Source organism: Eublepharis macularius, chromosome 6 (assembly GCF_028583425.1).
Source record: "Eublepharis macularius isolate TG4126 chromosome 6, MPM_Emac_v1.0, whole genome shotgun sequence".
NCBI lineage: Eukaryota > Metazoa > Chordata > Lepidosauria > Squamata > Eublepharidae > Eublepharis > Eublepharis macularius.
Window position 1 is genome coordinate 13,905,870 of NC_072795.1, and position 14,582 is coordinate 13,920,451.

At 44.8% G+C, this 14,582-nt stretch overlaps 1 protein-coding gene across 3 annotated transcripts in view; it reads right to left on the reverse strand.

Moving 5' to 3' along the window:
* RFC4 (replication factor C subunit 4) overlaps positions 1-8,761 on the reverse strand; it is a 40,704-nt gene extending 31,943 nt beyond the window's left edge. Inside the window, exons 1-5 of one of the 3 annotated variants that reach the window (XM_054982189.1) lie at positions 8,653-8,761; positions 8,172-8,192; positions 5,462-5,523; positions 5,181-5,328; positions 2,887-2,965 (exon numbers count right to left, since the gene is read on the reverse strand). In XM_054982189.1, coding sequence (XP_054838164.1) covers positions 2,887-2,965; positions 5,181-5,314 — 213 coding nt within the window. In that variant the 5' untranslated portion in view covers positions 5,315-5,328; positions 5,462-5,523; positions 8,172-8,192; positions 8,653-8,761. Of the gene's footprint in view, positions 1-2,886; positions 2,966-5,180; positions 5,329-5,461; positions 5,524-8,171; positions 8,193-8,535; positions 8,552-8,652 lie in introns of those variants that run through there. The other 2 variants (XM_054982188.1, XM_054982190.1) reach the window with 2 other exon arrangements.
* Between the last annotated feature and the right edge of the window lie 5,821 nt (positions 8,762-14,582).

Consider the following 14,582-nt stretch of genomic DNA (forward strand, 5'->3'; position numbering starts at 1 on the left):
CTCTCGAAAGCTTATGCTACAATAAAGTTGCTTAGTCTTAATAGTCCCAATGAAATCAGAGTGCTTAATCTTGGCTGGTTTTTATCCTATATTTTTAAAACAATTTGCAGAAATGAATCCAATTAAAAAGAGCTGTAATTTACCATGAGCCCTCAGGACAGTAAACCTAAGTATACAATGAAGATATGGTTTGTACAAAGCTTGACAGCATATGTTTATCTTTGCGGGCATCAAGAAATAGGAAGCAATTAGAGGTGGACGAAGATTGTGTTTTGCAAGCACAGGATGCCTATCCATATGGAGTTGTCAGGGCATTCCAGCACCAGTTCCAGTTACGAACATCAACAGTGTCGGACAGTATTCTAATATCTGTAATCGTCTTGAAATGAAGCAACTACTCAACGCAGTGATTAGAATTCAAGCAACTCAGCCATGTCCAGTAGAATTACTGGCTCTTTCTTTGAACAAACACCCATAACATATCACAGGTTGCTTTTGACAGTATCCTCGTCTTCTAAATCCATCGGCTGTTTGGTGTGGGGAGATTCCAAATGAGGAAAGGAAATCCAAAGCCCCTTGCACACACAGTACTAATTGCTTCTTTGGATCCCAGCCAGCAGGCGTACTCTCCCCACCCCAGCCAGGAATGACATCGGGGGTAATATTGCTTTGCTTGGTCATGCTAACTGCAGCAGAACATAAACCTTGGTATAGCTTAAGTGTTTCATTTAATTCTTTCCACTCGAGAAAAAGCAAGAAGGGAAGTTAAACTCAGCATACTATCATGTCCATAAACAGTCTCTGATGCAGCTCTATAAGGTCTAAAAGAGTACGACTCAAAATAGAACAGCCTAGCCAGCTTTGGAAGGTATACGAAGCACCAAATATCAGCCTTCTAGAAAGAAATAGCAGGACTTTAGTTGCTTGATGAGTTACTTAGAAGTAGATAGTTAAAGTAGTAAGTCTCTCTTTTCAAGGCAAGAACTGAGCAAGATAACAATTTACCGGATCCTGAAGAATGAGCTCTCTCAGAAACTATTTCCCTTTCTGCCCGCAAACCACCCCCCTTCGCTACAGTACCAAATCTCACACCATTCCAGAGTGCCTCCCCCCACGCCCGCCCCAGGAGCAGCTTATGAGGAGCTGCAGCGAAAAGGTGAATCAGCAAAAATCTCTTTTGCAAACTCATTCCATCATTTTTAATGTACCAACCACATATCTTCTTTCAGATGCTAGTGTAATTTTAAAAGGAGCGTTATTGTGCTACTTGCAACGCTAATTCTTTGACAATTATATAAACTCTAGAGCTACTGCAATATTATGTTGCTTTCACTTACACAACAAATTTTATGATTATCCCGGGGATTATGCAATATAAAAGATGCATTTCTAATAATGAACCAGGTTGTTGTCAGCATGCAGAACAAAAAATATCCACGATGGAGCCGAGTACAGCCAAGAGGCCTTTAAAAACCCCATACAAACGTAGGAATTTGCAGAAAAATCAGAAAATTCTTAATAAAGGTAAGAAGGTTTAAAATCCACCGCAATTAAAAGAAAAAACACAATCTAGCAATGGTATATAATGAGATCTCCGCTGCCATCTTGGTGGTGGCCTAGCATACCCCTAGATGCATTGCCAGGGCTACGGGGCACAAGAGACCAGCAACGGCAGTCACCAGGAAGGTAAACAGATGGCTGGCAGCGATTGTTGGGAGGTGGCATCAGCCGCTGCTGGTGCCAGGAGAGTTAGAACCATCCAAAGGATGGAAAGGGGAGGAGGCAGCAGGGTAAGGAAGGAGGCGATGGTGGTGACAGCGGCGGCAGGAAAGCACAGAAGAAGCGAGGCAGGTGGGCAAGGGGAAGAATAGTGTCCGTGGCAACAGAGGAGGAGCAACCAGGGACCAGTGCTAGGGGAGAGGGGGGAGGAATGAAGCCAGGAGGGAATGGAAGGAAAGAGGTTGGAGGAGGCAGTAGCAAGGGATGGGAGGCACCAGTGAAGGAGGGCTGGGGAGGGTGAAAGCAAGAAGCCAGAGGAGATGGCACAGCCTGGCTGAGGAATTTCCCTGTGACTTCCTAGCAAGTCAACACTTGCAACCTTATCATATCCTTTAGTGTACAGCACTGGGAGCAAATTAGGCTTTTAAAGAATAGTATTAAGCTATACACAAGTTTGGTCATTTAGAAACAAAGAGCACTGTAATAACAACAACAACATTCGATTTATATGCCGCCCTTCAGGATGACTTAACACCCACTCAGAGCGGTTTACAAAGAATGTTATTATTATCCCCAAAACAATCACCCTGTGAGGTAGATGGGGCTGAGAGAGCTCTGAGAGAGCTGTGACTGACCCAAGGTCACCCAGCTGACTTCAAGCGGAGGAGTGGGGAATCAAACCCGGTTCTCCAGATTACAGTCCTGCCGCTCTTAACCAGTTCACCAAACTGGCTCTGTAAATGTAACAAGTACATATTTATTTATCTATATTATCTACAGTGGTAAATATTTACTTGATTTATACCCCACCTTTCACTCCTCAATGGGGACCCAGAGTGGCTTCCATTCTCCTCTCCTTCATTTTATTCTTACGACCACTCTGCGAAGTAGGTTCGGCTGAGTGTATAACGCGACTGGCCCCAGGTCGCCCAGCGAACTTCCTTGGCGGAGTGGGGATTCAAACCTGCGCCTCCCAGATCCTAGTCCAACACTAACCACTACATCACATAAATCAGTGAAATCCTAAGCAGAGTTACTCCAGTCTAAGCCCACTGAAATCAATATGTTCAGACAGGCATAACTCTGCATAGAATTGCACTGCCAGTTTCTTCCACTGAAGAATAAATGGCATGTGCTACAACCCTTAAAGAAAACTGCAGGACTCACATCAGCTCCCTCTAAGGATTTCTTCAACACAGCAACGACTTCCTCTTGAAATGCAACTTCATCCACACACTTGGGGCGGCTAGATTTAAAAAGAAAGAAAAATGAAAACGCTCTAGAACCCTAAAGGGCACTAACTAGATATACTCTGAAGCTATGAGTGAGAAAACACACACACACATTCTCCATTGTTTTACATCATCCAGTCAAGCCTTACTCTGTCCTCCTCTTATGACAGTGCAGAGAACGGATTTCATAACTGCAGCACCTTTGGCTCCCTCACTATCCTCTTCTCTGCCAAGCGCCAACCCATTTTTTAAAATTTAGGGAGGATTTTCGAAGGTTGTATAGCCAAGTCTCATTTTAAACAGATTTTGTGCCGACACTGGCATTGCTTCAGCTCACACTTGCATCTGTTTTTATTATGCCCCATTTTTACTTATGTCCTTCCTCTCCATACACCCAAGGCAACTAACAAGGCTACTTAAAACACATCGCTGCAAAATATCAGCGGTTAAAAATACATCTTGTAAGTTTGCACATCAAAGTCTGAGGTCAAAGTACTTCTGACAAATGTTTTCAGCAGGGGTCATTTTGTAGAAAAAGAGCGAGAGGAACACATTAGCATAACTCATTAGCATATGCCACGCCCCTTGCCATCACTGGAAGTCTGTCATTATCATAACTGATTTGCATATGCCACACCCCCTGACATCACCTATCCTGGCTGTTTTGGACCCAATCCTGGCCATTCAGAGCCGAAATTGAGCCCAAAATGGCAAAAAGGGGCTGAAAATGGGAGAAAAGGGGCGCAAAATGGTCAGGATCCGGCCGCTGCTGAGCAGGAGAGTGATCCACCACCCATCAAGAGGCCTGATCTGGGCTGTTTCGGCCCCAATCCAGGCCGAAACAGGCCCCAAATGGCTGAGAGTCAGGTGGGCCACCTGGGAGGTCACCTGACATGTGACCTCTTTGGGGAACTGCTGGAACTGCGTTCCTGCGCGTTCCCCCTTGAAATGAGCCCTGGTTTTCAGTCAAACTAGAAACGCTGGAGTCTGCAATGACTCAGCAGCTGCACAACCCAGTATCGACATCACAATGTGCTAGTTGCAGGTGAGATACAAAACAGGCACACTGTTAGAGTTGTTACATAGTGTGTGCTCTATACTCAACAATGTTGTCATGCCTTTTGGGTCTCTGTAAACTCCAAGCAGCATGAACGTATCAGTACGTCATATGGGCCGGATCCACAGTTATGTCAAATTGACAGAAGTCATTTTTAGTGGTTTTCTCCTGTTCTGCAGGAACTACTTGTCACTGCTGAGAGTCTGGGGATCCTGAAGAATACAATGGATCCAACTCTCTAAGATTGCTCTCAACACCATTTTTATGCTATAGCATCATCCTTGAATGGTCCAAGCACACTGAGTAATATAATGCCTGTACACGGATGTTGTTTTAAGTAGCAGCTGGCAATTATGTCACCTTGCACATATAAGGACTTTGTGGGCTGGTTCAGAAAAAACTAGGTGGAAAGGGAGAGAGAGGATCAAGATATACAGAGGAATTTTGAAAGTCGTGATTAAGAGCGATAGGCTAAAACCAGTGTTAATATTCTATTTCAGATCTTAACTCGTGCACATTGCAGCTTATGCTAGCAGTATGATCCTCAGGGAAAGGACTGTGGTTCAGCGGTAAAGCACCTGCTTGACATGCACGAGGCCCCAGGTTCAATCCCCGGCATCTTAAGGTTCAGGTAGTGGGTGATGTGAAAGACCTCCACATGAAACCCTGGAGAACCGCTGCCATTTTAGTAGACAATACTCAGGGAAGAAGCCAGGACCCAGTGACAGAATATCTAATTCACATGCAGAAGGTCCCAGGTTCGATACCAGTTAAAAGAACCAGGGAGTAGGTAATGGGAGACCTTCGCCTGGAAGACCCTGGAGTGATGCTGCCGGTCTGAGTCGACAACACAGATCAAGATGGACCAAAGGTCTGATTAAGTATAAGGCAGCTTCATATGTGGACTAGCAAGAGCGGCATGTCAGAGGAGCAACAGCCGCAATCTTCCATGCGCAGTGACTCCAGGGTCTCTGGGCATGGCGACACGTAGATCAGCATATTACATACAACAAGGGATTGACAGGAAGCAAAAATAAGTAGAGACATCTAGTGGTTACAATTATCATCTTCATTATTTAAAATTGTTCCAGCACAGTCGACCACCTTCATCTTGCCTTTTTATATCTTGCATTCATTACAATCTGACCCCAAACGACAGTCCCAGTCCTTACTATTTTTCCACCCAAGGAACAGGTCTGACTCTCTTGCCCTCCCCACTGCTTCCTGCAGTGGCAGCCGTTCCCCGTTCCTTGGTAGGTGGAGGTTTTGTGCTGATTGAAGAGGGACCTTTCAGAAAGGCCTGCATGGCTTCTCGGCAGCCTGCAGAGAGGGAAGGGGAAGGGTTAAAAAAAATGAACATGTGAAGTTATCGTTATACGTTAAAACTCAAGTCTACGTTGGTGCTTTTACTAAGTAAATAATGAGAAATTACAGGTGGGTAAATACTACTCACAGCACTTTGCTGAAGCAAAGTCCAATATGTTTAAGTATATATAAATTCACATTTTTTTCAACCTGCAAAACAGATATTTTAATATCACAATGAAATATTTCGGCTTTTCGAACCTTAATTCCTTATTGTTATGGTCCTTATTTCTAAAAAAAACCCTGTTCTAGATTAATCAAAATAAATTAAATTAGACAAACTTAATTACCGCAGCATATATCCTATACTGGTTCAATCTAGGGCAGGGGTGGGCAATTGTTTTGGCTCGGGGGCCACTTTGTGGGAGTGGAGGTTAGCGGAGGGCCGCACCTTTTAAAATGATTGCATTCATTAGTTAACTTTGCATTTCAGAAAAGGTATAAATTGTATCATAAAAATCAATAAATATAAATTAAAGAAAATAGTGGTAGTTTTATTCTATTTATTTATTGTGCTAATTTCATATCATCTATAGCTGCAAGCACATTTAATTTTAGAACCAGTTTAATGAGACAAATGTACCCTATCACACTTTTCTACTGTCTTGGCGGGCCACAAAAAACTCTGTAGCGGGCCGCATGTGGCCCGCGGGCCGCAATTTGCCCACCCCTGATCTAGGGAATCAACTCCAAACACATCGCCCTCCAAGAAAATAACTTTAAAAGAAGATCCTAGCATGAAGCAGCTGAATTAGAATTAATCAAGAAGTCTGATACCATATATCAAGGATAACACAGGGACATCGGATTCCTCAGTAATTTCAGGAGTTCCCTGGCCCCAGGGAGGCTCGACTGGCCTCAACCAGAGCCAGGGCCTTTTCGGTCTTGGCTCCAACCTGGTAGAACTCTCTGTCTGTGGACACTTGGGCCTGCCAAGATCTTCTATACATTTAGCGGGCCTGTAAGACAGAGATGTTCCACCAGGCATATGGTTGAGGCCATTCTGTGTCATCTGGTGAGCCTCCCTACTGGTCTCCTGTTGCGGGGGGGGGGGGCTGTATAGGCATCTTGGGCCCCCATATGAGTCAATGGACCGGAATGGTTGCTCCCTCCTTCCCTCTCTTACCCCCTGTGCACTATCAGCAGGGGTGGATGATATGGATACGGGCCACCATCCTGGAAATTGTAGACTGTAAATTTAAATTGTATTTATGATTGTCATGATTTTATTGTGATTTTAATTGGATTTATACTTGGATATAACCTGCCCTGAGCCCATTTGCGAGGAGGGCAGGCTAGAAATTGAATAAACAGAAAACTGAATAGAAGAATAGAGTTTATTAGGAGCTGTTCCATAGTGGTTAAGTGGTTCGGTTGCAAAAACAGTCTGATGGTTCAAATCCCACTACTACCATGGAAGCAATAGGCTTATGAACTGCCCACCCTCCATTATACTCCTAGTTCCAGCTTTATTTTACTTCAAACTATTTTTTTACCTAGTGAATCTGTCAAACTTGCAGTTCACAGAGGTACAAAGGTGGGGGGTGGAGTGGTGTTCAAGTGCTTTATTTTTCCATAGAAATTGTTTTTACTTCTAAAGCTTCATAGGACCATTGACAATACATTATCAGGTAAGCTTGGCAGCTTATTCGTTGCAATTATTTGTTTGTTTTTTTATTCATCTTTAGTCTGCTCTCCCTGCATGTGATTATTGTGAGAAAGAATGAATGTATGTTTTATTCATTTGAAAGTGGGAAGGGGAGAATAAAACCACAAATACATACACTAATTCAAATTTTAAAAACCAAAGTATGAGTTTATCTGATTGACTGCGCAGGTCAAGTCAAAACCAAAGCTATAATTCTTATTAATATGTTTCCTCTCATATGGTGAAAGGGATATTATAATCACCATTTTGATATAGTAAGTAATGCAAATGTTGTGGCACACAATTTTCCAATTTATATTTATTCTACAATAAACATCACTGGGGTAGTGTACACAATTTTCAGCTCCCCAGTTATTCTAACAATACTGTGAAGTAGGCTAGACTGAAGAGATAGTAACTAGCCCAAGTTCACAAAATGACTTAGAGTCTCTACATAACAGGCCTCAGCACGTGTTCATCAAGTGTAGAGAGATGAAAGGTTAGCCGGGAAATGTAGTTTAAAAAGACAGAGTCCACAGAGATCCCCCCTCAGAGGGTTTGTAAATTTTATCTTCTCCTCCAGGAAGCCTCTGTCAATTTCACCTCTCCAGTCTAAAACTGTGTGGGATCACAACCAGAGGGCAGCAAGGAATGGAAATGGGCTGGAGCTGCCTTCCAGAGTCAGGCTTGGACCTGGAGAGATTATAATGGGCTGAAGTTTCTCTTCTGACATTTCACAGCCTCTTCACACAGCTCCAGTGTATAGCAAAGCCTTTGCCCTGCTGCTGGCTCTGTCTTTTTAAACAACCCTTCCCAGCTAACATTGCATCTCCCCACATGTGTTCTTCACGTTTCAGATGTCTTGTGTAGAGAGAATCACGGTGGAGATTTGAACCTGGGTCTCCCAAATCCCACTCCTTCCACTTCCCACCAAAACTGTTCTTGTCTCTTCCTGGCACCAACATATGCAGGTACCCTGTATCAAGTTGGCGTAAACATAGGAGTGGCCATAGTTCAGTGGTTCCACATCTGCTTTGCCCGTAGAAGATCCCCGATTCAGTTCCTGGAATCTCCAGCAATAAAGGATCTGGTGATACAAAAGACCTGAGACCCTGGTGAGCGGCTGCCAGTCCAAGTAAACAATACTGACCTTGATGGACCAATGACCTCACTATAAAATAAAGCACAAGGTAGCTTCCTAAATTCAGTGGTCCACCTGGCTCAGTAGTGCCCAAGAGTAGGTTTTCAGGCAGAGAAAGCATGTTCCCATCACCCAAAATCTTTTCACAGGAGATGCTGACGACTGAGCCTTGTACCCAACCACGAACTGCAGAACCTTCCCCATAAGCTTTCCCTTACCCCTCCCCCCAATTTAATTTTGTTGTCTCCCTTCTGGGTGCATCACCTTTTCTCTGATGTGTCTCTCAACCCACACTAGTTGAGATCTGGAAGGGCCTGGGTTCAAATCCCTGCTCAGCCACATGAAACACCTTGAGTCAGTCAGCCTCACCCACCTCACAAGGTTGTTGTGAAGATTAAAGGAAAGGGGGGGAGAAGTAGCTTCAGATCCCTGCTTGCTATGAAAGTCACTGTGTGGCCTTAGGGCATCATTCTCCCCCAGTCTCACCTACCTCACAAGGTTGTTGTGCGCATGAAATGAAAGCAGGGTCTCCCCTTCACCTGTAATACACCCAAGCGGCTCCTCTTCTAAGCAAGGAGGCCGCTCTTTTCACTTCCCGCCAAAACTTTTCTGGTCCCTTCCGTCCCCACCCACTTCCGGTTCCTTCTTGGGCCGCTCTAGGAACTCCACGGCCATAGAAAATGCCTGTGTAAAAGACCAAGCCGAAGAATAAAGGGGGAGGGAAGAGCGGATAAGGAAAAGGGGGGCGGGGAAGGTAGAAACTCGTGACCTGTATGGGATGGAGGGCTCTCCTCCGCAACTAAAGTGGGGATAAAGAGCTCAAGATTGTTGGACTTGCGCTAAACTGCTCTTCTCCCACGAGGGGTGGGGGAAATTACCAAAGGATGGATGGGAGAAGGACGCATGTGCACAGCTTTCCCCCCGATAGAAAAATGGCGACGCGGTGGCCGAAGAGATTGGAAGCGCATGCGCATAAGAGCTACCGCTTAGTGACACAAGTTTTAAGAGAACGGGGTCTTTTGTGCGCGCCACAGTATTTCGTGGTTCTTTTGGAAGCTTTTGCCTCTCAACAAAGACAGCTCTTTTTACAAACTTGAAAAATGCCATAGGTTTGCAGACAAAAAATCTGAAATATTACAAGAAAAATACATTAGGGGGTTAAAAAGATAAGAGGAGTGCCTTCAGTGAGCCCTCCTAGGCAGCCACAATAGTATTATACGCCTTGGTATCTGTCAGTAAAAGGCAGGGGGAGGGGGAAGGGCCTTTTCCAGGGCTGTTTTGGCCTTGGAGGAAGGACTCCGGGCCAGACCCAGCATAGGATTGCCAGTTCCAGTTTTGGTCAATTCCAGGAGATTTGGGGGGGTTAGCCTCAGGAGGGTAGGGTTTCAAAAGAGGAAAAACCACAACAGGATATAATGCTGTTAGCTGAGGTTCAACAACAGCCACCCCAAAAAAGGCTGTGTTGTGCAGTGGTTAGCATTTCAGAATAGGACCTGGGAGACCCACATTGGAATCACTGCTCTGCCTAGCTACCAGTCCAGGATGGGGGAGGGGGGGCACTGTTTAATTTTAATTTACTTTATTAGATTTATATTCCGCCCTCCCCACACCAGCAGGCTCAGGGCCTGTTGCACTGGCGGCATGACATCGCTCCCTGTGAATCCACTGACAACACGACATAACTTCAAGATACTCACCGGTGCCATTTTGAAAAGTATTCCACTCATTCTCAGCAGGTGGCCGGCAACAAGAAGATTCTGGCTTGGAAGCTCAGTGGGCGATCTTGGACCAGTCACAGAATCTCAGCCTAACCTACCTCACACGTTTGTTGGGAGGATAAAATGGAGGAGAAGAGAATGATGCCAGCTGCTTTGGGTCTCCATTGGGGAGAAAGGTGGGGTATAAATGAAGTAAATAATAAATATAGCTTAAGATGGGGGCAGATAAAAAGTAAGTTGGTGGATGTGTAAGAAGGAGAGATGGAGACAGGGGAAGGGGACAAGATATAGGGGTAAGTGAGGTGCCCCTAACAAGTCTTTGTGGCTTCCTGTATTGTGCAATTGAGCCCAGTCCAGTGGCCAACGCTGCACAACTGGGTAATAATTTTCTCTGGTCCAGGCTGCATAAGAAAGCTGAAGGGGGGACAGATAAAGGTAGGTTGGCTGTTGGGTGGGAAGGGAAGAAGGAAGCAGGAAAAGGGGAGTGGCTGTGGGGGCTTTCCGGAAAGGAAGTGTGTGGCCGGGGGGGGGGGGAGATTTCCCCCCACAAGTCCATGGACATCTCATTCTTGTGATACTCTAATCACCATTCACCAGCAAATGAATTTCAAAAAGCAGTTCTGCATAAACTGCTGAGTTAGAATTTATCGACGCTATCTAGTTAGGGTTCAGTTGTGATTTACGGATTTGTTTTATGTGATAATAGGGCGGTTTCCTTAGTGAATTGGAAACTGGTTCAACAACTGGAAGCAGGGAATAGGAGTAAATAGACACACCCAGGGCTTTTTTTCTGGGAAAAGAGGTGGTGGAACTCAGGACCGCACAATGACGTCACTTTAGATCAGCTGGAACAAGAGGGGAGTTTTTTAAAGTTTAAATCGCCGTCAGCGAAAATGGTCACATGGCCAGTGGCGCGGAGGGCAATCTAAACTCCCCTCTGTCTAGAGATCGGGGGCGGGGCCACCAGCCATGTGACCATTTTCAAGAGGTGCCAGAACTCCGTTCCACCGCGTTCCAGCTGAAAAAAAGCCCTGGACACACCTCTCAATGGGCAGTAAGGGTGGGTAAGATAAAATGTACAATATGAAATGGTCGCCCAGCTGGCCTCTGACCAAGGCCGTTTCCGCACGGCTAACCTCAACCCGGAACACTGTGCAACATGCTGAAAAAGCTTCAGAAGATCATGTTTTCTCGCACGAGTTTTGTGCAACATCGCACAAAACTCACGCGATGCACAGCGTTCCGGGTTGAGGTAAGCTGTGCAGAAACAGCCAAAGACTTGTAACTTCGTCTGCTTTGAAGAATTATATTTTTATCTGTTGATGATAACTACACTGTTGATTTGGACTGAGGCTGTGTTTTCAATAATGTTTTTATGGTTTTATTATTTTTAATGATGTGTAGCTTATCTTGTAAATCACCTTGGGCATATTTGTCAGGGAAAGGCAGTATGTAAATAGTTTTAAAGAAATAAATAAAGCAGCCCCAAAAGAAATTTACTCTGTTGCCGTGGCTGTTCTTGGGGGTTGTAAATTCAACGCTCCTTGTAGATTTAACGCTTTAACACAAAATGGAGTGAAACAAAGGAACAGTTAAAAACTAGACAAAAACGGGAGTAATCGCTTGGGAAGAGAGCTACGCTCTGGTGGAACGCTAGCCTGGTGGTGGTCTCTATAGCAACAACAGTTTATTGAAAAGTGAAGTTGCAAGGAAGACATCAAGTTGGAATTACATCACTCTATTGGGAAAGAAGGGCTGTAATTTAGTTTGGGGAAATGTGAAATAAATAGCTTCCTGTTATTGGGCATAATGGTAGCATCCTCCATTGAATGAGACCAAATCACAAGTAAAGGGCAGGAAAGGGTCAGCAATATCTGTAAAACCTGACGTTGTATCTGAGAGTAATTTTCTCCATATAGTGTGAAAAAGAATGTTATTTGTATCCAGTGTGGGTTGATGGTTTCTTTGTTTGAAAGAAAAGGAGCTGAGGAAACTCGGCAAAGATAGAATTGTCTTGACAGAATCATTGTTTGCCAAGGCAGATTGTAGTTCGATTTACATGGACTGTTTCTTCACACCATTTTATTTTATCTTTTCTTATCCGACCCTTCCCTCTCTATGACCCACCAGACTTGCATACACAACTGGCTGTAGGCTTGCCAATTCTGGGTTGGGAAGTTCCTGAAGATTTGCAGAGAGAAAGCCTGGGGAGGGCAGGGTTTCAGCAGGGTGTAATACCATAGAGTGGAAATACAGAATGCAAATTTCCTGGGGACGCTCAAAGGCAGGGTTTTATGCAGGGATTTTTTTCTGGGGAAAGAGGTGGTGGAACTCAGTGGGTTGCCCTCGGAGAAAATGGTCACATGGCTGGTGGCCCCGCCCCCTGATCCCCAGACAGAGGGGAGTTTAGAGTGCACTCCATGCTGCTCAGCGGCGCAGAGGGCAATCTCAACTCCCCTCTGTCTGGAGATCAGGGGGCGGGGCCACCGGCCATGTGACCAATTTCAAGAGGTTCTGAACTCCGTTCCCCAGCGTTCCCCCTGAAAAAAAGCCCTGGTTTTATGTGTGGCCCTCGATTCACATGTAGGCTGTCCTTGTTTGGCACGTGTGTATGCCACTTTCGCAAGAACTCCCTTTGACTGCGTTCAGCTCTGTTTTAGCTGTGAGAATAAGTACAGTAGGCTCCTTTGACTTGCTAATTTGCATTTCTTTATGGTGTGAGAAAGTGTTAAGATCTGCATTTCAATGAATGGATGTGGGAGAAACTGGGATGACTTTAGGAGTTGAGGAAGAACTGATATTGAACTTGTTTATGTAGGGTTGCCAGCCTCCAGGTAGTGGCTGGAGATCTCCCGGAATTACAACTGGTCTCCAGGCCACAGAGATCAGTTCACCTGGAGAAAATGGCTACTTTGGGGGGTGGACTCTATGGAATTATGCCATGCCAAGGTCCTTTCCCTCTCCAAACCCCACTTTCTCCAGGTTTCACCCCTCAGATCTCCAGGAATTTCCCAACTTGGAGCTGGCAACCCTACATTTATGTACGTATTCATACGGAGCAAATTGAAGAGTGACTGTGAGAACGAGTGCATGGGAAGTTGGAAGGGGGACATGTGAAATGAGTTTAGCTTGACTGTCCCTAGGTACTGAGTAACTTATATTTCCACATATACAGTTCACCCTCCAAAGCAGCCATTTGGAGATCAGTTGTAATTCCAGGAGATCTCCAGGTCCCACCTGGAGATTGGCAACACTAGCTGGCTAACAGTTTTGTTTTTCTAGAACTCTTCATGTAGTTATTATATTGTATTGTAGGGAGAGGCTCTCAGATACTTCACTAATGAGTTATGGACCACAGACTTCACTACTGTGTTGCCTTACATACTACCTGTTGCTTTAAATATGTACTCCTATGTACTACCTGTGCTTCGTGTTGCCTAATGTCAGCCCTAGAACTGATTATGTTCCATGTCAGCATTTCTTCAGCTCTGTATTGGATCCTTGCTAATGCTATGCCTTTGTAAACTTGTATTTACTTACCCTATGGCATTGTCCTTGACCCTGTATGGAAATAATAATAACAATAACAATTATAATTATAATGACATTTGATTTATATACCACACTTCAGGACAACTTAATGCCCATCCAGAGCGGTTTACAAAGTATGTTATTATCCCCACAACAAAACACCCTGTGAGGTGGGTGGGGCTGAGAGAGCTCCAGAGAGCTGTGACTAGCCCAAGGTCACCCAGCTGGCTTCAAGTGGAGGAGTGGGGAATCAAACCCGGCTCTCCAGGTTAGAGTCCTGCCGCTCTTAACCACTTCACCAAACTGGCTCTCTTTTTCTGGGTTGGGAAATGTCCTTGATACTGATTGTACTAATCTCACACTGTGTAATCCTCCTTGAGTCTCAGTGAGAAAGGGGGACTATAAATGATGTAAATAAATAATCTTAAATTGGGCAAACATAGGATCATGTCTATTTTACTCTAGTACAAGGGTTGGCAGTTGTTGACATAGAGGGACTATAGGGTCACCCACTTTAGCTTTAAGGTTGAAAGGACTTGACATCCAAAGTGGTTTAGCGCTGGGCAAAGTATAGGGAAATCTGTGATGCTATCTCTGCTAGGAATCTCACTGATTGACTTTGGGGGGGATCCAGCACCAGGGTTTGTGTGCTACTGAGCTGTTGATACCAATAATGTTTAGAATGCTGCATGCAAGGTGTGTGTTTTCTTGTCTGTGTCAAAGGACCACTGTTTTGGGGGGGAAAGAGACAGCAGTGGGGGCTCGGGGACAAGAAAAAAGACTGCACTGTGCCAGTCTCTCTCAGTGTCTAGGCCAATCTACTACAGTATACTACGCTGGCACTAAGCCAAACACAGTCCAACAGCTGTCCCATGTGGCTTTCCAGGTGTTTTACAGCCCCCCTTTTGGCAGTGCAAAGCAAGTAGCAAAAATAGTTTCATTGAGCACTTACACAAAAATGGCAGCATAATACCCATTTGCCTGTTTCTTGGAAAGATTGTTTATTCAGGATATTGATGGGCTATAGTGACCCAAGATAGGATGACAAATCCCTTGCAGGTTCTGAGTAAGCTAGAAGCCAAACCAATTTCTTCTCTTTCCTGAAGTCATCTCCCCACTTTTCCTGTTCCATATCCGAATGCATCCAATGGCAATTAATGCATTTTTCCTT